The sequence below is a fragment of the Orycteropus afer genome, unplaced genomic scaffold, assembly GCF_000298275.1.
Source record: "Orycteropus afer afer isolate SDZICR_OR568_19922 unplaced genomic scaffold, OryAfe1.0 scaffold00077, whole genome shotgun sequence".
Classification (NCBI taxonomy): Eukaryota; Metazoa; Chordata; class Mammalia; order Tubulidentata; family Orycteropodidae; genus Orycteropus; species Orycteropus afer.
In genome coordinates, this window is record NW_006921664.1 from 7143354 (window position 1) to 7169676 (window position 26323).

Sequence of the window (26323 nt, forward strand, 5' to 3'; positions counted from 1 at the left end):
CCTAATGTCTGTCCTATAAAATCAACCACTTGAAGAAATGTGACTTAGAAGAGATATGTAACATTTAGATCTCATTCTGTAGACATGCTTGAAAATTGAAATATTTAGACCATTTGATTAGAAATACCCAGTAAGAATTTGGGGGAAGTCCTGCATAATGGACACTTCCTTCTGTTCTTTTCATTTTGTATGTGTAGACATAAGTGGTCCCCCGCCCCCCCCAAAAAAAAACCAAAAACTCAACCTGTTGCCATTCAGTCAATTCTTATTCATGGAGACCCCATGTGTTACAGAGTAGAATGGCGCCATAGGATTTTCTTAACTGTAATCTTAATGGAAGCAGATGCCCAGGCCTTTCTTCCAAGATAATGCTGGGTGGATTTGAACTGTCAACCTTTAGGTTAGCACCCAAGTGCAAATCATTTGCACTACCGAGGGAAGACTGCCTTGTTCATAAGACTTTCAGATATTTTTGCAAGCAAACCCTAGAAGGGTCTCCCATATTATGAATTGCCAAGGCTCTAGGCTCCTCTTCAGGTGGCAGGTATAGTGAGCTTTTGAGTAAGACTTTGTTTTGTTCAAATAGGGTTTGAATTTGATGGTGCTATTGTTTTATTTAGGCGTTACTGGGAGAAGAGAGCTGAAGTAATGAGAAGATACCATGGAGGCCCAGTCTCACAGCTCTACGACCACTGAGAAGAAGAAAGTTGAGAATTCTATCGTGAAATGCTCCACTCGAACAGATGTCAGCGAGAAAGCAGTTGCTTCCAGCACCACTTCCAACGGTGAGCGGCCTCGGGATTTCCCAGCAGCTCAGCCTCTAGTCATTTTTATGTTCTCTGCATTCCTTGTGAATGGAGCATTTGCACCTGGACCAGTGCTTGTTCTATGAGTGACTGAAGAAAGCCAATAGGGGTGAAGGGGTGTGTGTGAGGTGGGCAGGCTTTAGTAATCCCTGTTTTGGCACCAAGAGTACTCATTTTCTTCCAAATTTTCTAATTTGAGATGTAAATGTGATAGGTTATTTATTATAGGAAGTTCCTGTTTTGGCATTTTGGAAATCATCTTGATTAGTCTGGCAAGAGTTCAGCATGCTTTGCATTTCACCATGGAAAATCTACACTAGTTAGAATAATTAGTTACTGCAAAAGACACAAAAGTTGCCTTGTTGAAATTAATGTCAAGATCTGCCCCCCACCCCAATTTTAAACAGTCCAAATTTATAGGATTTTCAAATTTATTAACAATTGATCATCAGGGTAACTCCAGTATCTGATAGGCAGGTTTTGTTGTTGCTAGTTTATAAAAACTTGATTTACTTAATGGTGTTCAGAGATAAACATAAAGCCACTGTTTCTATATGCTGTGTTTTTAAATTTTAAGCAAAGTGTTAAGAGGCGTGGATTATAGAAAATAAATTCCAGAGCCCCTCTGGTAAAAACAGACTGAATAACTTAATGGCACCCTTCACTTCCTTTTCCCACTTTTCCACTGTTGTAGACCATTAGTGTGTTTGACTTTTGTAGATGTCACAGCCATTCCTGACTTTCCTGAGTTTCCCTCTGCTTTTCCATGTGACCTTAGGAAGAATGAGCCAGCCAGTTCTCCTGGGTCCTAGGGTCTATTGATTTATTTGCAAACCTGCTACCTCCCTCCTGGTGGGCTTATATGTTATTTATTCCAAGAAAGAATTTACTAGGTAGATTTACAGTTACATACTGTTTGTAGTTTGTAGTTTGTCAGACTTTGCTTTGGAAGGTAACTGCAGCCTAGAACTTTAGACTGTAAGGCTTAGAGTAAGGAAAAATATTCAGTAACAAAACCTGTACCTTCCAGTCCTAAATATGGCTCTGGCTTGATCTGACACCTCTAAGGAGTCTGGACACTGCTCTTCTCTTCCCTGTCCATGTCTGTGGAGAATATGTGCCTGTCATCTGCACTCCTTTGCCTAGTTTAATGAATGTGCAGAGCGGGCTTTCCTAGGGGAGGGGCTTGCTCTTAAACCTACTGGCTAATGAGTCCATTTTGAATTGGTCCTTAGGGAGATATATTTGTCTGAGAATTCTTTCCTTTACCAGTTAAAATAATGAATTTACTTTACAGATATATGAAAATATATCTATATTTCTCCCTTTGTTTTTGATATTAAAGGTCAGGACTGGAGCTTATTTTAATTAAACAAGCATATTTGCATTATTCTTCCAGTGTGGTTAGAGAAGGCGTATTTTCTCATTAAAAAAGTGTTGCCCTTGTTTTCTTTTTTCTGGAATTTGTAAAAATTAGAGAAAATATTATTTTAGAAGTAGAATCAGTGCATGTAACTTTGGTTATTTGATAATTATTTTAGTAATTTTGTTGGAATAAACACTTTCTGTATATTATGCTTTGTGTGTGTGTGTGTGTGTGTGTGTGTAGGGGGAGTTAGAACGTGTGTAAATTGGTAGATGATGATGCTGTGCTATCTGGAGTCTACATATAAACCGTCCTTTTTCTGGAGTCTACATAAACGACCATCCTTTTTATGAAGTTCAGCAGAGTTAACACAGCAGTGTTGTGTTCTTATGAAGACGCTGTTACTTTTGCCATCCCGTTCCTGGGCACACTCACAAGGTGCTGCATTTGTCTTGAGTCCTCTGACCACCTGTCTGCCTTATGTACCTGTTTAAGGTGACTAGGAACAGACTTATCATTGACCAGCCAAAAAAACTGACTAGAGAAAGTTGGCCAGAGAAGGAGCAGTGACTTACAAGAGTTGGTCTTACACGTTGCAGTAATCACAGGTCTATTTACTACACAAGACTTCAGTAGTCTCCTGTCTCTGCCTTTCAAGCACACGTTGCCTCCTAAATGTGTATGAAGTCTGCCATTTCGGGTGAAGGGTTGCAGGGCACAAGCCTGAATGATACCTGTCCTAGAAATCCTGGGCATGTTGATCATTTTTTCCCAGTGCCCCTGTTTCTTCTAGGAGATTTATTGCTTTTAATTTTGAGATAAAGACTAACCAAAATAAAAGAAAAATGGAAGTGGTCATTTTAGACTTGGATTGCAACCTCCTAGAAGATTCCAGGAAAAGAAACAAATGGAAACTCAGAAAAAAAGTGAAGCAAAAGAAAACAAACCCTTTTCTTTGTGATTGTCTTATGTAAGCAATGCTAATAATTTTAATGATTTTTTATACAGTACTAGTATCACTGTGGGAGCTCCAGTAGCATAGTGTCTAAGGCACTTGACTGCTAACCAGAAGGCTGGCGGTTCAAACCCACCAGCCACTCCTCGGAAGGAAGATGGGGCAATCTACTTCCATAGTGATACTGCCTCGGAAACCCAAGGAGGGGTCGCTATGAGTTGGGCCGACTCGACGGCATATAACAACAACAACAGTTACACTGCACTAGAGTTTACAAAGGAGTTTCTATCTGACTAATTCAGACTGTCTACAATTCCAGGACAGAGTTTACTAAAGGAATGTGCAGTTGCTAAAATTGCGGAGCTTTTTTTCTTTTTTTCTGAAAGCTCCTTACCTCGTCTCACACCCCCTGCAGCACTTAAAGTGGTTGCATAGAATAATGTGCAGGTTACGATCTGTGGCCCTGTTTGGATTTTAGAGTTGTGTTGGCTCCAGGCTTTTGATGGTTGGTATCCTATGTGTGTGCTGCCTGGTAGCTGCTATTGCCAAGAACTGACCGTTTGTTAGTCTTACTTTCCATCTTACCTCTTTTCTCTGTAAGAGAAGGTACCAGTTGCCTTCTAGTGGACTCTGACTCATGAGACCCCATGTGTGTCCTAGTAGAACTAAGCTTCATAGAGTTTTCAATGGCTGATTTTTCAGAAGGAGATCACCATGCCTTTCTTCTGAGGCACCTCAGGGTGTGCTGGAACCTCCACCCTTTTGGTTAGAGGGCCCGTGAGTGTATTTACTGCTTGTACCACCCAGGTTACTACTAAAAGATTATTCACTAAAAGGAACATAATTCATTTGTATGCCTATGATAGACTAGTAATGATTGTGTCTATTTCTAGGACCTTCTTATGCTTTCTTTACAAAGCTCTGAAATGCAGTGGTTTGTAACTGAACAATTAAAAATGAGTGTAGCTTCAAGGACCTAACAAATGTGGTATATGTATTTTGTCTCTCATCTACAATTCTGTGATTAAAACCAACCAAACAGACAAAAAGATTTTGTTATTGGTGCTTGTATTGGTTGACTTAATTAACTTTTTCAGGCCATTATGTGCTGCAATTTGTTCCTGATTCTGAGCCTTCCAGCCAAACCACGCACATTCCAGTGCATGTCTTTACAGATCTGTTTTCTTACTTTTCTCAGCTGAGTATCTGCTCCTAGAATAACATGCATATAGAGTTTTGTTTAAACACACACATATACACCACTGAAATGTATGGTTCAAAAACCTTGAACCGTGTTTTAAATAACCATTTGCCTCTTAACTCTGAAATTTAAAATAATACAAGGGAAAGAATTTGTTCTAGATTTTGTATGGCAAAAACAAGCCAAATTTTATTTTGTAACATTTATGAACCTGTATCAACTTAATCTTTAGTAGTTTTTACCTAGGAACCACAAGGTGTGTCTCATGGGCCCATGGTTTCACTTTTAAGCTTTAGTGTTTAGTCAACTTAAATGGCAAAGGAGAGGGTATTTAGTTTTCTGAATATTTCTTAAATGTAATTGGGATTTAAGTGATTATTTTTGGTAACTAACACGGTGTCTTCCATACACAAAGTGTACTCAGATATCAGGGGTCACTGGTGACTTAATATGTGCAAATCTGTTAATGTGCTAATGTTATAGCTAAAATGTCTTAGTAATTGATTTACTGTGGATCTGCTTGCTTCTGGTATATATTTATTACTTTCGAAGTTTTAAATAAAAGTTTTCTAAGTAGATCTTCCAGTATTTTAAAATTCTTATCCATAATAAAATTTCCTTGAGTGATTTTGCACGTATTGACTTTTAATTTTAATTTTAATTTTTGGCCTGTGGATTTTTTTTTTTAAAGGCGTAATTTGTTATTGAACTACAACTCTGCTTTAAAAAAGAAAGGAACTAATAATAAACTTGGGCATGCTGTGGTCTTGAAGAACTTTTATCGGATTTGGTAGTTATTGGGAGCATACTTTAAAGTGATAGAAAGCAGAAATGATTATCCTAATGATGATGCAATATGACACCAAAGTTGATAGATTAATGATGAAGAGGAAGTTCCCTTGTTCACTTTGATTCTTTTTTTTTTTTTTTAAGGGGGGTGGTGCTTGGTTCTCCTCTGCTTAGAAAAAAAGTCTTTGAGGTTTATAAGAGCAGAAAATATCTGAAAATATTTAAGGAGATGCTCTTTCTCTCCTCTTTTTTTTTTTTTGCTTTGACTTTTCGTTGCTTCCTGGCCTTGCGATTTGCTTTCAAACTGCCCATTAAGTAGGTGTTAATCTTAATATCTGTAGTCTCCTGGTTGGAAATTGGATAGATGAATTTGTTGAGATTCAGAATTAAGTGACTGTTCCCTACCATTATTAGCTCTTGTCTCCTTGACCTTATTTAAGAATTTATGTACTAATTCTGCTGAGAAATGGGCAGACAGTTCCCACTAGGTAGATCTCAGGTTGTGAATGTTAGGTTTCTTGACCCTTTAGATATCTAATCCTGTTTTTCTTGGCCACATTTCCTTTCCTGGCACAAGAGAGATGGACATTTTCAGGTAAAATGGATTTGAAGTTGTAAGGTGTTGGTTAGGAGCACACTCAGGTTTTGGAATCTGAAAGTTTGAGTTGAGTTCTAGCAGTGCCGAACACTAGCTATAGGACTGTGGGCAAATTAACTGTCAAAGTCTTAGCTTCCTCATCTGTTTAATAAGATAGTAATTAGATACACTCTTCAGGATCTCCAGGAGAATTAGATGAGTCAATTCCTGTAGGTGCTTAGGGTAAGTACCACATAGTAAAATGTCAGCCATTGTTATTAAGAAAAAGCTTGTTGGTGAGTGAAATATTATGAATCGAAAACAAAAAAGATTGTGTTTCCTTGAAAATAGACATGGGCTTTGAAATTAAGGGAAAAATGTTTGGCAAAAATAATTTTGAATTTGCTGCACTCAGATGTCTGAAAAATAGTTTAAGATGTTTCATGGATCCCAAGTGTGACCAAGTTTGCACATCTTAAGTAAGGGACGATGCATAAAAAAAGAACCAAGTTTTGTAACTTCCTCCTAAATGCCTTTTTAAGCCATTGAATCGATTCTGACTCACAATGACCCCCTTTGAGTTTCCGAGGTGGTAAATCTTTACAGAAGTAGATTGCCCAGTGTTCCTTCCATGGAGTGGCTGGTGGGTTTGAACCACTAACTTTCTGGTTAGCAGTCCAGTGCCTTCCTTAGGCACTATGCCACTAGAGCTCCTTAAGCCAGACAATAGGGAAGATTATGTTTAAGAAAATTAATTATGATTTCTTTAACCTTGAAAACTAATGTACCTATTAAGTCTTAACTTTAGAAACAGCTATGCACATCCCTTTTCCTGATAGGCTCAACTATTTCTTTTGTTAATGATAACTATATGTATGGTGGTTTGTGCTATAGTAGAGTTAGATTTTATTCTTCTTAAAAGAACTTTCAAGTTTTTAAACTAACTAATGATGAATAATGTAATTCTAGTAAGAACCCTATACCTTTGACCTCTGGGAGCTCTGGTAGCATAGTACCTAAGGCACTTGACTGCTAATCAGAAAGCTGGTGGTTCAAACCCACCAGCCACTCCTCAGAAAGAAGATGGGGCAATCTACTTCCATAGTGATACTGCCTCGGAAACCCAAGGAAGGGTCGCTATGAGTCGGGTCCAACTCAATGGCACATAACAACAACAACTCTTGACCTCTAAACTCATAATTTTGGCTCTTGCTCTTTAGCTCCAAGTAAATAGAAGTCAGTTTCCTTCCTAAATTCTAGCAGCCACTAAATTCTGTACTTCAGCTAAGTATAGCACCATTCATGCAGATTCCTAGGCTTGAAACTATTACCACCTTTGGCCCTCCTCTCTCTCATACTTCTTCTGGTTCTGTCCAGTGCGAGGTCCTGTTAGGTCTTCTGTAATTATTCACCCATGTCCCTTCATGCCATGCCTACTGCCACTATACTAGTTAAGACCTCTCTGTCTCATACCTGGACAATTAAAATAGCCTTCTAACCAGTTACATGCCTTTGGTCTCCTTTCTTCTCATCCTTCAGACTTGTACTTGTCAGGTTAGTCTTGACAAGATAAACTCTGCTCACAGACACAAAACTCTTCCACACACCTACTCTAGAACATTCTGTGGCTCCCAAATACCTATAAAGTTCAAATCTTTTCACTTAATATTTAGATATCTCAACATCTGACTCCAGGCTGAGATTTCCATCTGAAGTACTACAACCATTCTATCCTACCCCATAATCAGTGCTCTAGCTAAATTGAAGGGCACTGTGACATAGTGCCTAAGGCGCTTGACTGCTAACCGGAAGGCTGGCAGTTCAAACCCACCAGCTACTCCTTGGAAGGAAGGTTGGGCAATCTACTTCCGTAGTTATACTGCCTTGGAAACCCAAGGAAGGGTCGCTATGAGTCGGGTCCAACTCGACGGCACATAATAACAACAGCATGACTTGTCCATGTGTTCCTCTACAGAGCAAGTATTTTTTCTAAATCTGAATGTGTAAATTCTTCTCAAACGTGAGTATATCCTTTTCAAACTCTTTCCCCTATGTCTTGAAGACGTCCTTTTTGAAACTTTCTAATAGAACTTTCACATATTTTAAACTTTTGAGAGTAGCATCTGGATTGTCTTTTTTACCCCCTTCTAATACAGTGTTTTAGGCACACTGGTGGTGTGATGCTTAAGGCGTTTGACCGCTAACCAGAAGGCTGGTGGTTCAAACTCAGCAGCTGCTCTGCAGAAGGAAGATAGGGCAATCTACTTGCGTAGTGACACCGCCTGGGAAATCCAGAGCGGGGTCGCTGTGAGTAGGATCCGACTAGATGGCAGTGAGTTTTTTTGTTTTTTGTTTTAAATCCAGTGTTTTGTTGCTGAGAGGATCTCAGTAGATATTCATTGAACTTGCAAAGTAAGTATAGATGCCTACCAGAACTTTCCTTGGGGTGGGGGTGGGGGAGCTTGTAAAACAGCTTTAGTGTGTGTAAGAGCAATTACTGTGCTGCTAGATGCCAGGGTTTGAATCCTGGCCCTTACCCATAATCGCTGTGTGACTTGGGCTAATTATAATTAGTTAACATCTCTGACCTGATAGAGTGAGTACCCAAAACTGTTAGCTGTTACTTCTCATAGTAATAGACAATTCTAGATATAATCTGGTAATTAATTCATTGGCACATTTCCTAATACTCCTCTTAGCACAAAATAATTTGTTAATAACCTGAGGACTGCTAAGCTAACATGATTGAGAGAATTGGAAGGTATTGCTAATACAAAACAGAATCCTTACTATCCTTGTGGTCATCCAGTCCCTAGCTTAGCAGGCTGTTAGGTGATAGGATCTGGGATCAGGAGATAGTACTTCACTTCAGATCACTGATCCTGAAATTGGCACAAGTCTGGATTTAATGAATCATATGCTTTTAGGGTCTACTTCTTATTCATACTCATTGAGATAATCAGATAAAATCAGTCATTTTGTACTAAGGTGCTTCCAAAAGGGCAAAAGCCTCCTCCTTTATTTTTTATTTTTTCTGTTTAAATAACATGGGATTTTCCCTCTAAAATAACAGGTCTTAAGTGCTCAGATAAGTGAGGAGTAAAAATCATTCACATTTTGCCACAGTTTTCCAAACTTGAGAGTAAAAAGGAGGCACAATATGATGCATTCTGCTTGTGGGAAGTTTCTGGGGTGCCTTTATTACTTGTAATCAAGTGGTGTGGTTATTTCATATTTCCAGAAACAAACTGGTCAGAATCAGAAACAGCGACCAAATAGTAGAAGTTTAAGGGACAAGTAGTTATTGTGGGAAGAAAGCTCCCTCTGGGGAGATAGCTTGGTGGCCTTCTATCACATACTACTCTGATCCTGAAGGTAGAGGAGAAGGGCTTGCTTGCACCATGGAATGCCAGTGGATGCCATGCTGAGCACTGGTGGCTCTAGGTGTTTCAGGCAGAGAGGGAGACAGGGTAATGATGATGGTGAAAGGAAAAAACCCTCCAGTTATCTGGTTTAAATGGAAATGTTCTCAAATTCCATGTGCTTTAATTTGCATTTATCTCTTTTTAAATTATATACAGTGAAATTTGTTTTTTGGTGTACGGTTCTATAAGTTTGGATAAATCCATAAAGTCATGTAATCACCACCACAATCAAGATACAGAACAGTTCCATCACCCCTCAAACTATCAACAAATACTTGTGTTTTAAACTCAGCTTAGTAATACATATTGTTTGAGTCACCAGTAGTAATAAAAAGTCTTGGAGCTGCAGTTGCTGCTTGGTATTATGTTTATTTTCATGTTAAAAAACACCCATCATTTTTTTAAGGTCCCTTTAGCAGTACTGAGAGTTTTTTCCTCATCCTGTTTAAATAGCTAATGTTGGACTTGTAATATAACTAAAATATTCTTGAAAACTGCCTAAAATTATACAACCTAGTTTTAGTGTCTCTGTCAGTTTCTTTTCTTTTCTTGAGTCAAATCAGTGTATTATTTTCTTCTAGGCCAATTTTAAAACGACATTTTATATTTAAAGCTACAAGACAGCTCTATTAATAAGAGATTTTTTGTTGTTTTTGTTACTTTGAATTAAAGTTAAAATCAGAATTCTTAATGCAGCTCTAACCTAGAGGAAGAAACTCAAATGGTTTGTTAGATTTTTTTTTTTCCTTTTTCTCTCACATTTCTTCCTTTCCCCATTGCTTTTACAAATAGGAGTTCATATCAGGTAGGGGAGATTTTTGTATGAAAGTTATTCCTAGTCTGATTTAGGCTGCTGATTTTTCTTTTTTTGCTCTTTTTTTCCTCTTTCTCTGACTCTTTCCTGTTCTCAGTCTCTCTCTTGTGGTTTTTTTTTCCCCCCTTTCCTTTAGTTGTAGAAAGTTGAGTTCCATCCCAATTATTAAATCTTAGGAGACCATTCCCACATGGTTCCGTAAATGGTAGTTTCATCCCGCGTTCTTTCATCTCTTTCCCTGCTCTCTGGCTTGACAGTTGAAAAGGTCTGACTGTGCCACACAATGGTTTGATTGGTTTCTCTGGGGGAGACTTTTCCCTGCCTCATCATTCGCCAGGCAGGTGGACCAGAAAGTCTCTTGATTCTTTTGTTGCCTCTCAAAGTCCGAGGTCTTTGACTGAATAAATCCGCCGTCATGGGATAATTTGCTAAAAGGAGACTGAAAGATGTGAGAGAAAAGCCTCACTACTTGGGTGCTGCATTAATGAAATAATGGGGCCTTGGAGTTTGCGATTGAAAAATCACCAGGAATGCAATGGGTGGAGATGAGCTTCTTTTATTTCCCATAATAAACTTTTAGTTCTATCATTTAAAGCATGCTTCTACCTTTGCTTGCCCGTGGTCCCTAGTATATTTGCATTTGTACCCATGTTGAAGGGGACAGCCCTGTCCAGCTGAAGGCTGTTTGGGTGCTGTGTCTAGTTAATCATTAGATTATTACTAGTGGATGGAAAGAATTCCATATGACAGAACTAAGGTTGAGTTAACACAGGACGAAAAGTAATTTACAGATAGGCTGTCCCCAGCCATCTTTGTAGCCCCTGATAAGGTTTCATTTCAGAATGGATAGGCGACATTTCCACTTACGGACCCATTCTGCGACACCTGTGATAACAGCTTCTGGATCCTAATTGAAATTGGTTTCAAAATGGATTTTCACTTTTCTCTGTCTGTGGAAAATATTGAATGGACTCAGAGCTGCCACAGAGAACCCCGGACCTTGGAAAATGGAGCGGGAAGCTAGAATCATCTTTCATAACAGTGTCGATGATATGACAGTTTTGTTATCTGTCTTATTAATGAAATCATTGATCACCTGATGAGGGGGATAATAAACTACATTCTACCACCGTTCACCAAGCTCAATTAGATTCGGATTACAAATAAGGAGGGGAAAAAAACAACAATGGAACTAAAGTAGTAAAGGTCAGTTAAAACTTTTCATTCCCAATCTGGCTGTTTCAGATTATAATGTTGTGAGAGATTGCAATCCAACCACTTTGAAATTGTAGAAGCCAACATTACATGCAAGGACTTTCTTTTTGGCCATGGATCAATGTAGAGAACTAGCATTTTTAGTTTTACTCATTAAGTAAGATTCAGAAGTAGAAGGGAGAGTTCTGAATTGTTAAGTGCATTGTAATGGAGAGAATGGAGAAAAAAAAAAATGTCCATAGACCCCTTGCTCCTCCCCGCACCTCACACGTGGTGAGGGGATTTAAGATTTCTTTTGGGTCTCCATGAGTCAGATCTGACTTGATGGCACATAACAACAACAACTTAGGTATGTATACTGGATGAGGAAGACTAAACTTGTAGGGTTCATAACCTAGGTTCTTTGAGAGCAAAGTAGCTTATCATCCCTTTCCCTCTTAAGCACCTTGGGAATCCTAGTAAGATGGGAATTAGGTTGGGATTTAAGGAGGTGGATCTATTGTTTGGTGTTTGGCTGCTCTGGTATGCACTCTCTGTACCTCTTGAAGTGGGATAGGCTTTCCAGAGGGGAAGAGAGGTTGATGACTTCTCATGTTGCACAGTGAATTGTATTCCTAGGTGTTTCTCCATTCTCTGTGCTAGCAAGGATCAATTCAGTCCCATCTGAGCTTGAAAGAGGAGCTGTGATCAAAGACTCTAATGATGTCACTGATCTCTAGTGATTGATTAGGAGCAGAAGTTCTGGAGAGTTCTGCCTTTCCTTATAATTTCAAATGCTTTAGTGTCTACCATTAGAGTAGCTAGTTCTTAATCAGCAAAATTCTAAAAATGAGTATACACAAATCTAATTTTCTTTTGGATTAGTTGGTCTGTCAGTCTGTCTGTCTAGATCATATCTGTCTTTAAGTTTATTGAAAACATGATTGAGTTCTGTAAGCAATCTTCCCCTTTAAATATATTGTGGCTGTTAACTGCCTTGGAATGCCCTCCCCTGCCAAGTCACAGTGACCTCCATCCACTGCAAAGAAATAGAATTCTCCATATGAGTTGTAATAAGTATTTTGGAACTCTACATATAAATTAGGACAGGCAGTTGGCAGTGAAGACATTTACTTTGTTTCCAAAGCAATTTAATCATATACAGGTAATTACATGCTAGGTAATCATTAAATATATTTTAATATTTTAACACCTTAAGTGTTCATATGCAAATTTATAAAACACAACTTTTTTGCAGAGTTGTAGAACAGTTTTCCCTTGCCTTTCAAGAGGGTGATTCATTTTTGACTGCATAGTTATCTTTAAAAATAAAAACAAATGCATTTCATATGACTGGGTAAGATGCAACTTGAAAAGAAATAACAAAATAAAAGAGAGCAAGAGAAACAGTTCCCTTTCAGGAACTCTGCTTCTGCTCTTGACTGTACTGTAACTATTGGCTTAGGTCCACCTAGAGTAGGGATTGATTGCCCCTTGGATGAAAAATTAAAGTGTCGGAAAAAATTCTGTTGGAAGGCACTGCAGCCCAAGAGAGAAAAGTTGAATGGAAAATGGAGAATGTAAATTATTATTAAAGTTACTATTACTTTCTATGGTTTGCTGTTGGTTGTCAAGGACTATTACTTCATGCTTGTTGATGGCTAATTCCTTTCAAAGAAAACTTCATTTTGGGGACTGTTCTCTGAGTAGGATTGGTAAATGGCTTTGTAGTCTAGGGGGGAGTATTTACAGAGAAGAGATCATGCAAATGAGCATTTTGGAGAAGATGGCAAGGCACTTATGAATACGAACCCTAAGTAAGATTTTGGAGACCCCTCTTCCACAAATTATTTTTTGTTTTACTGCCAGCGATAAGAAAAATAATCCAAGACCCTTGCTTAAAAATAAAAGAGAACTTCTCAAAAGAATAGAATGATGGAGTGATTAAAATCATAGAACTGCCAGCACTGTAAATATTTCCTGGTAAATTATGAATTTAATATTCAATTGAATATTTCTTCCAAGCATTTAAAAACTAGAAAACACACAGTGGCCCATTTCACTTTAAGTTTAAATCAAACTTGTCTTAAAAAAGTAATGGTTCTAGGCGTGTTTTCAAATCCTGGCAAATTTCAGAGCAGTAGAAAAGTTCCTTTCCTATAAATGTTGACAGCAGTTCCGGTGTAGGCTAACAATGTTTTATAAATAGAGTATACTTAGCAAAAACCATATGTATGCCCAGTGAAATAATCTCACATTTATTTATTTATGTTTTGATTTATAGAAAACATGTGCCCTTTGACAAAGCCTTTGGGCTCTTTTCCGCAATTAAAAAAGGATCTTGCTTGAAAAAAAAAGTAGCTACCATCTTAATGGGAAACCTTTTCACATAAATTCAAAGTGCTTTCTTTGATCAGTTTCACACAAATTCAGGATGTTTTCATCCATCGGTTTGACCCAAAAAACCTGGTGAATTAAGAAGAAGGCTTACAAATACATACACACACACACACGTGTATGTATATGTATGTATATGTGTCTCTGTGTGCATGCATGTATATACATACACATACATACCCACACACACGGGTATGCATCACTTAACATCCGTCCAGGAAATGTACAACTGCATGTACTTCTGTCTGCATATATGTTGTACTATAAAGTGTTTTTCTCTTTTTTAAAGAGAAAGCAGCTCTCCTTTTGTGTAGTATCTCTTCCTAATCGTTTTAAAGACCCCAAACCACCAGTGTGAGTGAGCAGACAAGTTCCAGGGTGCATCCCAGCCTAACAGCACCCCTTCCTTTACCTCCTCCTTCTTCTCCTCCTGGCTTCATTCACCTGCTCAGCAGCTGTGAAGCCTTTCATGCTTGGTGCATGGCATCACCTGCTGCAGCTTCTCTGTTTGTGCCATTGGTGCTAGTGGCATTGGCCAGGCCCAGGGTGTGTGCAGGCTCCTGGTTCCAGGTGGTGGCTACCTATAATTAGGAAGTGGTCACGCAAATAGGATAGCAACAGCCAGAACTGCTACTGCTAGTCACACTCCTGACACCTGCACACCTGGCCCCTGCAGCCACCTTTTTATGCCCACTGTGTGTCCTTCTCCAGCCCTGTACCCAGATATATGCAAGCCTTGGTCCAGGTTGTCAGAGCAGCTTCTGCCCACCCCAGATGCACACCCAGCAAGGCCTATCTCCTGTATCCAGTAGATAGAACTCTCAAGCTTTGTCCAGCAGGCTTCCATAAGGTTTTAGTATAATAGGCTTTTTATAGTAACGATTGTTAGGATGGTGCAGGACCAGGCAGTGTTTTGTTCTGTTGTACATAAGGTCCCTATGACTCGGAATCAACTCAGTGGCACCTGACAACTACAGATTGTATGGGAACTGCTTGAATATAATAATATGGTGTTCTCACAATGTCCAAATCATGTAACATCCTATTTCACAGTGTGTATCATTGACGTTAAGTGACACATATCTGCAAATATACATATATATGTACATATGTGTGTGTATATATATATATATATATATATATATACAGATATAAACTCACTGCCATTGAGTCAAATCCAACTCATAGCGACCCCTCTTCAGGTTTCCGAGGTGGTATCATTACAGAAGTAGATTGCCCAGTCTTCCTTGTGAGGAGTGGCTGGTGGGTTTGAACCATCAGCCTTCTGGTTGGCAGTCAAATGCCTTAGGCATTGAGCCACCAGAGCTTCTATATAGATAGAGATATATACACACACACATTACTTTTTAAAGACAAGTTTGATTTAAACTTAAAGTGAAATGGACCACTGTGTGTTTTCTAGTTTTTAAATGCTTAGAAGAAATCTTCAATTGAGTATTAAATTCATAATTTACCAGGAAATATTTACAATGTTGGCAGTTCCATGATTTTAATTACTCCATCATTCTATTCTCTTGAGACGTTTGAATACATCTATTGGTTGAATATTGAGGAATCCAAAAGGGTCAAGCGGTATGGGAGTGCAGTATGTAGTGGTACAGCAGAAAAAGCTTTGTTCTTGATTGTTCTTCCTTGGTGAGGAGTGTTGGTATAGCATGAGTTAGTACTCCTGTATGGTTTGCTTTTCACACTGAAAAGGGGGCACTGTCTCATATTTACCTCTTGCTAGACCTTCAGCTGGCTAGCTGCAAAGTATATCATCTTTGATTCCCCTTCCAACAGCAAGAGATGATGAAGAAAGAGTAGGATAAGAAGGCAATTTTCCTATCTCTTATTTCTTTTAAGAAAAATTACTATTTTATTTAAAACTAAGTTCCTTTCATTTACTACTCTTTCAAAAAGTTCCGGGTTGAGAGTGGAATGTAGAGATAAAAAACTCATCTTAAGACAGAAGTGGTATATTAGTTGGACCAACTCTACAAAATGTTGCTTAGTCATTATTCTAGACTAAACCAGTGATTTTCAAACTGTTGGTAGGTGGAATGAGATCTGTGAGGAGGACAGTGTTCAAATATGGAAACTTCACAATATACCCACTCCTCATATATCAACATGGTTAAGTTCCAAAGGCCAGGTCTTTATGTGAAGATTAGCATTATGTGAAAAGGAAGGAGACCACCTCAGATCACAAAATGGAGGAGGATTCAATAATTATATAACTGCCAGGTTACATCATTACGTAACTGCCAAATTATATCATTACATAACTGCCATAGTTCATCATTACATACCAAATTTCATTGTTACATAACTACCAACCACTGAGAATCATGGCTTAACCAAGTTGACACATAACATTAACCATCACAGCCAGCATTACCCTTGCCTTTTGGCATTTGTTACTGTCAGACATGAGATCTTGATGCACAAAATAGTCATAGTAGATTTTTCACTGTGGTTGTAAATGTGAAATATCAGATCATGAGTAGTCGATAAGTGAGGTGTAGGTGTACATGAGTTTACTAATGATAGAAGTACAAATCTTACATGTAAGTACTAGTATAATTTTGTACGTTGGTTTTACTTCGGGAATCTGTCATTTTTAAATAGAAGTGAGAGATTATATGTGCTTAAAAAAAAAGTTAGATTTTTATAGAAAGTTTTTCTCATGAAGGTACTGTCAATTTTCTAAACCCTAGGAAAACCTTGCTCATGCCTCTATGCCTCTAAACAAATACCATTGACCATAGTGCAGCCACCTCAAAAGTAATATGTCATCTAAGAGAAATTAACCATTTCTTACAGCAAGGAGGATTAACTTGAAATCTCAGAATGCTTAAAACCAAAACCCAAACTCACTGCCATCAAGTTGTATCAGACTCATAGCAACCCCTTCTTGGGTTTCCAAGGTGGTGTCACTACAGAAGTAGATTGCCCAATCTTTCTTCCGAGGAGTGGCTGGTGGTTTTGAACCGCCAGCCATCTGGTTAGCAGTCAGATGCCTTAGGCACTATACCACCACACTTTCCTAAGAATACTTGAGGTCGGTGAATAGGGTTCAGAGAGTAAGTGAGCCTTTGATATTATTATATGCAACAGTTTATGACCACGGGCCTATCCTTCCTTTTATTAGGTTTGTAAAGAGATTCTTAACTCAGTATTTCGCACAGCTGCTTTTCTCTAGGTAGGTTTTGAAACCACAAATTTATTTGAGAAGATACTTGTTGAATGATTAGAGTGCTCTTTAAAGGAGTGATTATGAAGAGAGAACCTCCCAACAATTACGGAATAGGACCCTGAATTTTTACATAAAGTATGATGTGAAATCATAGTTCTGATTCAGCTTACTCTGTAGGGGCTGCACATTGAGAATTCAAAGTATTTACACAGTAGGACAAATATTTTATGAGTCCCTTACTTATAAAAAGTCAAGGAAAGGTTTACACATGGAAGGAAACTTCCTTTGTTGTTTATCAGGGATGGGAAGGATAGGGGAATTTTTAGCTACACGAGAGATACGTATTGATTTAGGTGAAGGGAAAGACAATGTACCAAAAGTGGGTGACCAGCACAGTTATCACTAAGGAAAGGAAGGACATGGAGAGGTGCACAGGAGGTACAGACAATAAAGGAAAATAATTTTACATGTGCAATACTGCATTATTGGTAGTAACAAACATTGATCTACAGGTGGATTCATAGGTAGATAGGCAAGATGATCAGGTAGAGATAGACAAAAGGGAATAAAGCCCTGACCATATATAGGTCTGGCAGATGGTATTTTTTTATGGGTGTGTGTGTGTGTATATATATATATATATATATATATATATATATATATATATATATAGCTGACATATAGAGAGAGAGCTGACAAGGGGGAAAGTTGTGATAATTTCTTAGCTATGATCAAATACCTTGAAGGAGTGAGTCTCTGGGCCTGTGGGCTCAGTACATTGGTTGCAGGGGACAGCAAGCTCAATTGGCATAACATACTACACAAAAAAATTGTTCTACATCCTACTTTGGTGAGTAGGGCCGAGGATCTTAAAAGCTCATGAGCAGCCATCTAAGATGCAGCAATTTTGGTCTTTCCATGTCTGGAGCAATGAAGAGTGAAGAAAATCAAAGATGGATGGAACGATCAATCCAAGGGACTAGTGGACCATGGGAACATCAGCCTATATGACCTTGAGACCAGAAGAACTAAATGATGCCTGGCTACCACTGCTAAATACCTGGAATGGGATCAAAATTGGAAATCCTAGCTAGAGTGGGAGAAAAATGTGGAACAAAATTTAAAATCATAAAAAAAGACCAGGTTTACTGGTATGATAGAGACTGCTGAAACCCTACAGAATATGGCCCCTAGTCACCCTTCAGGCCTGGAATAAAGTTACTCCGGTGGCTTCCAGCCAAACAATAGACAAGCATATGAAATGAACAACTAACTATACCAGGGAGACGTACTCCTTAGAACAATGAACCATGGGAGATCAGAAGGGCAGCATTTGCACAAGGAGAAAGCTTAGAGGGTAAGAATGCATAGGAAAGAGGGTAAGAATGCATAGGAAAGAGGGACACAAGGAAAAGGTAACCATAGGGAAGAAGGAGGAAGAGAGCTGTTACATTGTGGAGCATGTAGTCAATGTCATGAAACAAAATGTGTATGAACTGGTGAATAGAAAACAAAATGTGCTCTGTAAACGTTCACGCACCTCACAATAAAATGCTTAAAAAAATGAATTCAGAAGCTTTAGTTTACACAGACAGAACTTTATCTCTGAAAATGAGGGACTCAGGTTCTAGTATTTAAAGGGCTCTCCACTTTGAATGGGAGCTCTGGTAGCATAGTGCCTAAGGCACTTGACTGCTAACCAGAAGGCTGGTGGTTCAAACCCACCAGCCACTCCTTGGAAGGAAGGTTGGGCAATCTACTTACATAGTGATACTGCCTCTGAAACCCAAGGGGAGGGGTCACTATGAGTCAGGTCTGACTTGATGGCACATAACAACAACAACTACTTTGAATATTCTGTCTCTGTGACCTTCACTTTAAGGTCCACTGCAATTTAGAAGAGTGTATAATGACAGAAGAGATGTTGCATAAATAAGAGTGTTCTAAAAGAAATGAGTTAATGTAATCTAAGTTTAGAAATGGAAATTCACAATTATTTTGAAATTAAACTGTATAAATCACAAGCATGTGTTCATCATGTTAAAACCACTGAAGATTTTGTTCAGGCCAAAACATGCCATTACATTGTTAGCCAAAACAATTCCAAGTATTTTGAAGGGTGGTCTACTGACATCAGTTTCAGGTGTGAGTCCATGGAGATTTTTGCCCAATTTTGGCTGAATTGCTGATAATTATAGGTAGTTATCACAAAGGCATTAGTCCTCTGATCTCTAGGAAGTACATTTTCTTGATTTAGACCTGGTATCTCCCATTTCTAAGACCCAGACTTCCAGAACTCATCTCCCTGGGAGTAGGCCATGCATGCTCTGGTCTGGTGAATGCCATAAAGAGAATTTTGGCTTTTTTGTGACTAACTCTTCCCAGACCATGGCCTTCTTTTGAACTTCTTGAGCATCCTCCGAGGGTGCTTTGCATAGTTTTCTATTTGGCATCTGGTTTTATGTAGTTACATTTCATCATGGCTTCACTTAGAGCTTTTGCAAATTTCTTTGATGCTAATTTAGTTGCTTTAAACTCTTCGGAGTGGAAAAGAGAAACAAAACCAAGAGTATAATAAAAACCTTGATTGCCAGACCCCTAAACACTGAACCTCTCAAGTAACTCATATTTTTAATTTATGTTTTGAGAGTGGAATTTATAGGCAGAAGCTGGGGACAGTGTTAACTGAAAGTAGGGAGCACTAGCACTGTTCTGGGGAGCTTTGGTAGCATAGTGCCTAAGACACTTGACTGCTAACCAGAAGGCTGGTGGTTCAAACCCACCAGCCACTCCTCAGAAAGAAAGTTGGGCAGTCTACCTCCATAGTGATACTGCCTCGGAATCCCAAGGAGGGGTCACTATGAGCCCGGTCCGACTCAGTGGTACATAACAACAAGCACTGTTCAGAGGCAGCAAAAGGAAGATTCAAAGTCAGAGGCCCAAGACACTCACTGACTTTTAAATATTCTCACTCATCAGCTGGCCATTTGAATATCCTGTTTTGCGACTGAGTCTGTTGGAGTCTTTCTTTAAAAAAATAATTTGTATTTCCTTGGGGTGAATTATTGTTTACCAAATTTTCTATCACTGAATTGAAATGACATCTTTATCAGACACTGCCTCAATATATATTTTAACTCTATTTCTGTGCTGTTTATTATAGTGATCTGTCTGAATATTCTTTTGCGAGTACCATACTCTTTCAGCTGTTACAGCATATAAAACATTTTACCTGATAATGATGTTCTCTTTTATTATTCTTCCTTTACAAATGCTTCTGGGTCCCTTCTCAGTTTTTTTCTTCTAGGTAACTTTAGTAAGAGTGTAAACGTATAGATGAATATAGTCAGTTTCAGGAATAGTGGTTACCTCGAGGGAGAGAGGAAAGGGGAGTGTTCAGCTATATCTATATGTACCATCTTTTTTTTTTTTTTTAAAGCCAAAAGGATTTAAGCAAGTATGCAAAATGATTAACAAACAATTGCAATTAGTGTCACAAAACAAAATATGTATAAATTGTTGAATGGAATACTAATTTGCTTTGTAAACTTTCAACCAAATCACAATAAAAAGTTTTTTTTAAGAAAACAAACAAAAAACCCACCAGAAAACCCCAAATCTGTTGCTGTCAAGTAGATTCTAGCTCATGGCATCTCCATGTGTGTCAGAGTAGAAGTGTGCTCTGTAGGGAATTCAATGGCTGTAATCTTACAGAAGTAGATTGTCAGACCTTTAGTTCATGTTGCTGTTGGGTGGATTTGAACCACCAGTTTTTTGGTTAGTAGCCAAGTGCTTAACCATTTCCACCACCCAGGGACATAAGGTAAAATGATACCGTGTTAAATCTGGGTGGTGGGTACCTCTATATTACGTTATTCTCTGAAATTTTTCATAATTAAAAGCTTATGCCATTGGAATTTTGTTTGGACTTCTCTTAAATTCACTTATTCAGGCTATTGTAATTATATTGAGCATAAGAAACAGTCTTGGTTGTTTTTCTGCTGCATTCTCATAAGGGTACTCTATTCCCAGGAACACACCAAATAAAGCACACGCAAATACACACATGCTTTGGCATCCACATTCTACATTCATCTTTTTTTTTTAAAAAAATCTGTCACTTACAAGAAAATATGTAGGAAATAACAGTTGGCAAGACCTAACAGGTGTTTGCTCTATTTTCACCTCTTTTACTTTAACAGGTTCTGGAAGCAATTTAGTTTTACTTTTGTTTCATCTGTCTTGAATTGAAAGTTGCAGGTACATTGATAAGTACTTTGGTTAATGTAAATGCCTTTTGTATTCTCTCAGGAAAAATACAGTTCTCTACCTTCTCTACATCAGGCTACAGTTTTTATCAAGTCTTGACAGCTGTCCCCCACTTTTTTTTTTTGAGAGTGGTATCTGTATCCTGGTGGCTTTTTCTTCTGAAATCAATTAATGCCAGGTCTAAGGATTAGGAGTGGGTAGAGGCTCTTTGTTAGTTGCTTGTTTACTTATTTGTTATGGTTGTTAGGAGGGTTACATTGATATTAACTAAAAAGTCAGAGGAATATTGAAGTTCCTATTTTTTTACCTTGTTACTCTAACCTTGGGGTAACCTTAGTTAACTAATGACTTAAGATGATACTTTAGATTTAAGGTGATATTGGCCGTGGTCAAATGGAAGGAGAGTTGGGTGAAAGGGTATGGACTCTTGTGTGAAATGTGTTGCTGTGCTGTGGGTGTATGAAGCAGAACTGTTATAAAAATAATCGAATCACAGACACCTTTAAGAAGGCCAAGTAGTAGAATACACATCCCTTTGAAGATAGGAAGTGTTGCCATCAAATGTGTAATTCCAGTAGTTTCTTAAACCCCAGCTTTATACACTTGAAAGCATGCCCACGCCCTGCTGCCTAAAGCTTTTGGAAATAATTGAGAGACATAACTCTTGTTTATTCTCCAAATTTCAGATTATCCAGTGTTTTGCTGGCCTTTTGTCTGGGAAGATAGCACCAATAAGTACAGAAAAATTGCCAGCCTGCAGAGAAATTCGAACTTCCTTCTCTCCCTGCAGGAGTGTCTCGGGAAGTCGTGCATACAATAGAACTTTTCTTGTCTAGGCTCTGCCCAGGGGATTTCTGTCTAATAAGAACCTTTTTCTTTTTTTTAAGTATACTCAAATGGAACAAAGCTCAGGAAGAGGCTGGGGACAGAATGTAGGGAAAGAAAATAGAGAAAACTCAGGACCATCCGTACTTGCGCAGCTTTACTCTTTACTCCCAAATCGTGAAATTATAAATGTAAGATTTTTCTTTTTTTTTAAAATAAAACAGATGTGCTGTCCGTAGTCAACAAATGTTATTGATGCCCTCCTAAATGCCAGGCACCATATTTGATTCTAGGGATTTGAAGATTAATAAAATACGGGTTGATGAAGAATGTTGAATAGACCACAGACTGTCAGAAGAACAAACTAATCTTCCTTGGAAGAATTACAGCTGGAATGTGCCTTAGAAGAGAGGATGGCAAGACTTCAGCTCATGTACTTTAGACATGTTACCAGGAGCGACCGGTCCCTGGAGAAGGACATCATGGTTGGTAAAAGAGAGGGTCAGTGAAAAAGAGGAGACCTTCAATGAGATGGATTGACACAGTGGCTGCAACACTGGGCTCAAACATGGCACCGATTGTGAGGATGGTACAGGATCCAGCAGTGTTTCATTGTGTTGTACATAGGGTCGCTCTGAGTTGGAACTGACTCAGTGGCACTAACAACAACAGCAAGAGGGCAGTGTTTCTTGATGCTGACTACACATCAGGACATTTAGATCTGTGCCTCTGGCTTTTAGGCTGGTGTAATGAAAGCTCCTGCGTGATTCCAAGTGTGTTCAAGTTGTGAGCCTCTGTTATAAGGACGAGAGTTAAGAACACGTGGGAAAACATGATTAAAGTAATTGATACAACTAAACTGTACACCAGAAAAATGTTGGATTGGCAAATATCATGTTACATATATTTTTACAACAGTAAAAAAAATTAAAATACAAAAACAACTTCACATAGGAAGGATTCGCTTCCTAGGAAAAGGGATCTTTTTTATCTGAGAAAGGAGGTAAGTAAGGGAAGTTGTGGTGAATCTATACATTAAAATTAAGAGGTGAAGGGGAAAACATTTTCCTATGTTTTCTCAGGAAAGCTGTAAAGGACAGTTTGAAAGTAGCAAGGGTGGGTTTATTGTTGTTATGTGCCGTCGAGTCGGACCCAACTCATAGTGACCCCTCCTTGGGTTTCTGAGGCAGTATCACCATGGAAGTAGATTGCCCAGCCTTCCTTCCGAGGAGTGGCTGGTGGGTTTGAACCGCCAGCTGTCTGGTTAGCAGGCAAATATCTTAGCCACTATGCTACCAGAGCTCCTAGGGTGTGTTTAGGAATGGCAAATATTTGGAACTATCCTTGTGAGGAATGAGAAGAGGTGCTGACTATGTATGAGTAGAACATCCCAGTAGCTTTGGCAGCCCAGCTGAGATCTGACATAATCGTTTTGTGATTGCATCCAGTAATATCCCATCTATTCGCTGTAGTTTCTCGCACAGCAGAGAGATCAGGTGACTGGCTCACTGGCTCAGGGTTAGGGGTTGGCAGGGCAGGGATCTGAAGGAACATGGCTGACCCACTATCACTAAGGTACTCGCTGTGATGATATGCCCCCTCACCCTGGCACCCTAGCCATGATTGTGAGGAAGGTTCACAAACTTTGGTTGTTCATTTATTCAAGACAAGTTACATATGCAGCCCTTGTAGAGATGAGAACTGTAACTTTGTCTTTGTTCTCAGTTATAGGGATCATATGCTAACTGATCATTGACATAAAGTAAATGAAATCAGTACTGACTACTGTTCTGATATAAATTACTTTGCTTGGTGTCTCATGGTTTTAGGACTAAGAAGGGATGTTTGGCAAGACTGTGGCATGGGCTGCTATGTTTTCTGTGGGCTTGTGATTGTACACGTTTCGGAATGAAGTGAGATTTTGCAGAGTTGCCGACCAAAGATGGGCCATTGCCTTTGGCTTTGGAGTTCTGTTATAATCTGATTTATTGTACATTTTAAATGTTACATAATTAAATATATTTACAGTCCCAATGCCACTTCTGATTCCTTTTCACTATATATGTGTATCTAGTTTTGACCTCTTAGAGTTTTAGTTTGGTATGGAAAACCCATTAAAGTATCAATAGTTTGGTACTTCTCTTCATATATTACTTACCATTTCTTAAAAGGAACGGTTAGGATTTGAATTTGTCTCAGTCTATAAATGACATTAGGGAAATAGCATAGTGCCTAAGGCACTTGACCACTAACCAGAAGGCTGGCGGTTCAAACCCACCAGCCATTCCTTGGAAGGAAGGTTGGGCAATCTACTTCGGTAGTGATACTGCCTCAGAAACCCAAGGAGTGGTCACTGTGAGTAGGGTCCGACTCGACGGCACATAACAACAACAACAACATGAGTTTTGTACACACACACACAGACACAGACTCAGTGCACAATCACATGCCCATTTCTCCCTATTCCTTGTTGATACTTCTAAAAGACTTGGACACCAGCAGAAGAGGTCAACCATGGGGCACTGACTAAGGCCTATTGCATTCTCTGAGGAGTAGCAGAGATTGGACTTCATGTCAACTGCCTTGGCACCTGGGCAAGAAAATCTGACCTCCTGGGAGGGGATTAGTAGGTGCCTGACTGTTGAAGCGATAGAGACAATAGGGCTAGTAGGGCAAAAAATTGCAAAAGAAAACAAAGTAGGGCTTTCTCTGCCAGTTGTCCTTCTTGGAGCAAGCAAATTATTTTTATGGGGGAGGTCACTATAAGGAAACTGGAAATCAGCCCAAAGTATTCCTGAGGGGAGGAGCTTATTAGCACAGTATGCAGTGTAGGTTATGCCTGAAGGAATCCCCATTGACTCTTAGTTTTCTTGCTCTGTGCGTTGGGAAATCCATGCCAGCCATCTCATGTCAGTCCCCTGCTTTGCCACCTGCTCTGCTACCACCATCTCATGCCACCTTGCACTGTCTCTTGCTCTCTTCAGCGTTATAGCTCTGTCTCTTCGGTCTAGGAAATTCTTGGCACAGGAACCCACGTCCAAAGGATGCATTCTGCTCCTAGCTCTTCTTCTTGATGGTAGTGAGGGCCTTCCCAACCTCAGTGGGGTTGGCCCTTTTATAAGCCTACTCCTCCTACCAAGATCACTGACTGACCAAACCCTTGGGTAGGCCACAGTGAGCTCATTTGCACAGTAATTGACTACTCCCCATAAGGGTTTTATGCACCTTATTTGCATAATAAATTGTGCAATCCCTGCAAGAGTTTTACATGCTTGATTTGCATAATATATTTCTAATCCCTTTGAAAGACTGTGGTCTAGCAAATAATTTTGGCAGAACTACAAACCCAGGGCCAGAAAGGCCATCTATAAAGCGAAATGTGTTACATTGCACCCACCTTATTGAAGCAAATAACGAGCTTCTCATGAACATCTTGGGTGTTTGGGAAGGGAGGGAGGGAGGGAGAGAAATAAATGGATAGTTTCCATTCTGTTTTTCATGTGCCACCAACCTATGCTTTTTGTCATACCCCAAATTGTTCTCTTTTGAAAATTTCATTGTTTTTATGCTGGGATACCATCCCATTCACCACAAATCATGAACTGTCAGGGATGAATGGTGTCATTTAAGCTAAATACACATATTATAGATAAGGAAACCAATGTTTGAAGATTGATTACTCCAAGGTCACAGAGCTGGACAGTGTCAAAAGCAGGACATCCCCAGACTTCCAGGTTGTAGGCTGGACTCTTGCTTTCTTTGCTCTTGTCTCTCCTCTCCTGAACACTCAAAGAGGGAATGGGGTGTGCAGAGTGGCAGTGTTAAATTTGTGTGTCAGAATCAAAAATCAAACATTGGTAGCTGCCACAAAAAAACAAAAACCAGTTTCTGTCTGGTCATTTCTGATTCATAGTGGCCCCATGTATGTCATGATAGAACTGTGTTCCCTAGGATTTTTAATGGCTGATATTTTGAAAAGTATATTGTCAGGTCTTTATCTCAAGGTGCCTCTGGCTAGACTTGAACCTCCATCCTTTTGAATAATAGCTGAGTGTGCTAACTGTTTGCGCCACCCAAGGACTCCAGAAGCTGCCACAGAATATGAGAAATGGCATTTTCTGTTTGGTACAGTTTAGTTGCCAAACTCTATGAAAACTAAACCAAACTCACTGCCATCGAGTTGATTCTGATTCAAACCCCATTGGTTTTCCAAAGTGGTAAATTTTATGGAAGTAGATTGCCTGATCTTCCTGCCGTGGAGTGGCTGGTAGGTTTGAATCACCAACCTTCTGGTTAACAGTCAAATGTTCTAAGCACTGCACCACCAGAGCTCCTTAAACTCTATGAAGTGCCCATTAATAATAAGTGAAAGGTAAGTATGAAATGCCACTGTTTTTGTATCAGCAAACAGCATAGATACTTTCTCCCTGTAAAATCTGTGGGTTTTTTTTTCATTTTTTTGCTATGAGTTGGAAAACTGAAATATACATTGTCCATTCTCACTAA

General features: G+C 39.0%; 1 protein-coding gene across 1 annotated transcript in view; it reads left to right on the forward strand.

The window, feature by feature from the left end:
* Nucleotides 1-661: 661 nt before the first annotated feature.
* Nucleotides 662-26323, forward strand: part of GLI3 (GLI family zinc finger 3) — a 365028-nt gene continuing 339366 nt past the window's right edge. The window contains exon 1 of the mRNA XM_007941238.2: nucleotides 662-785. Within this exon, the coding sequence (XP_007939429.1) occupies nucleotides 662-785 (124 nt within the window). The remainder of the gene's footprint in view (nucleotides 786-26323) is intronic.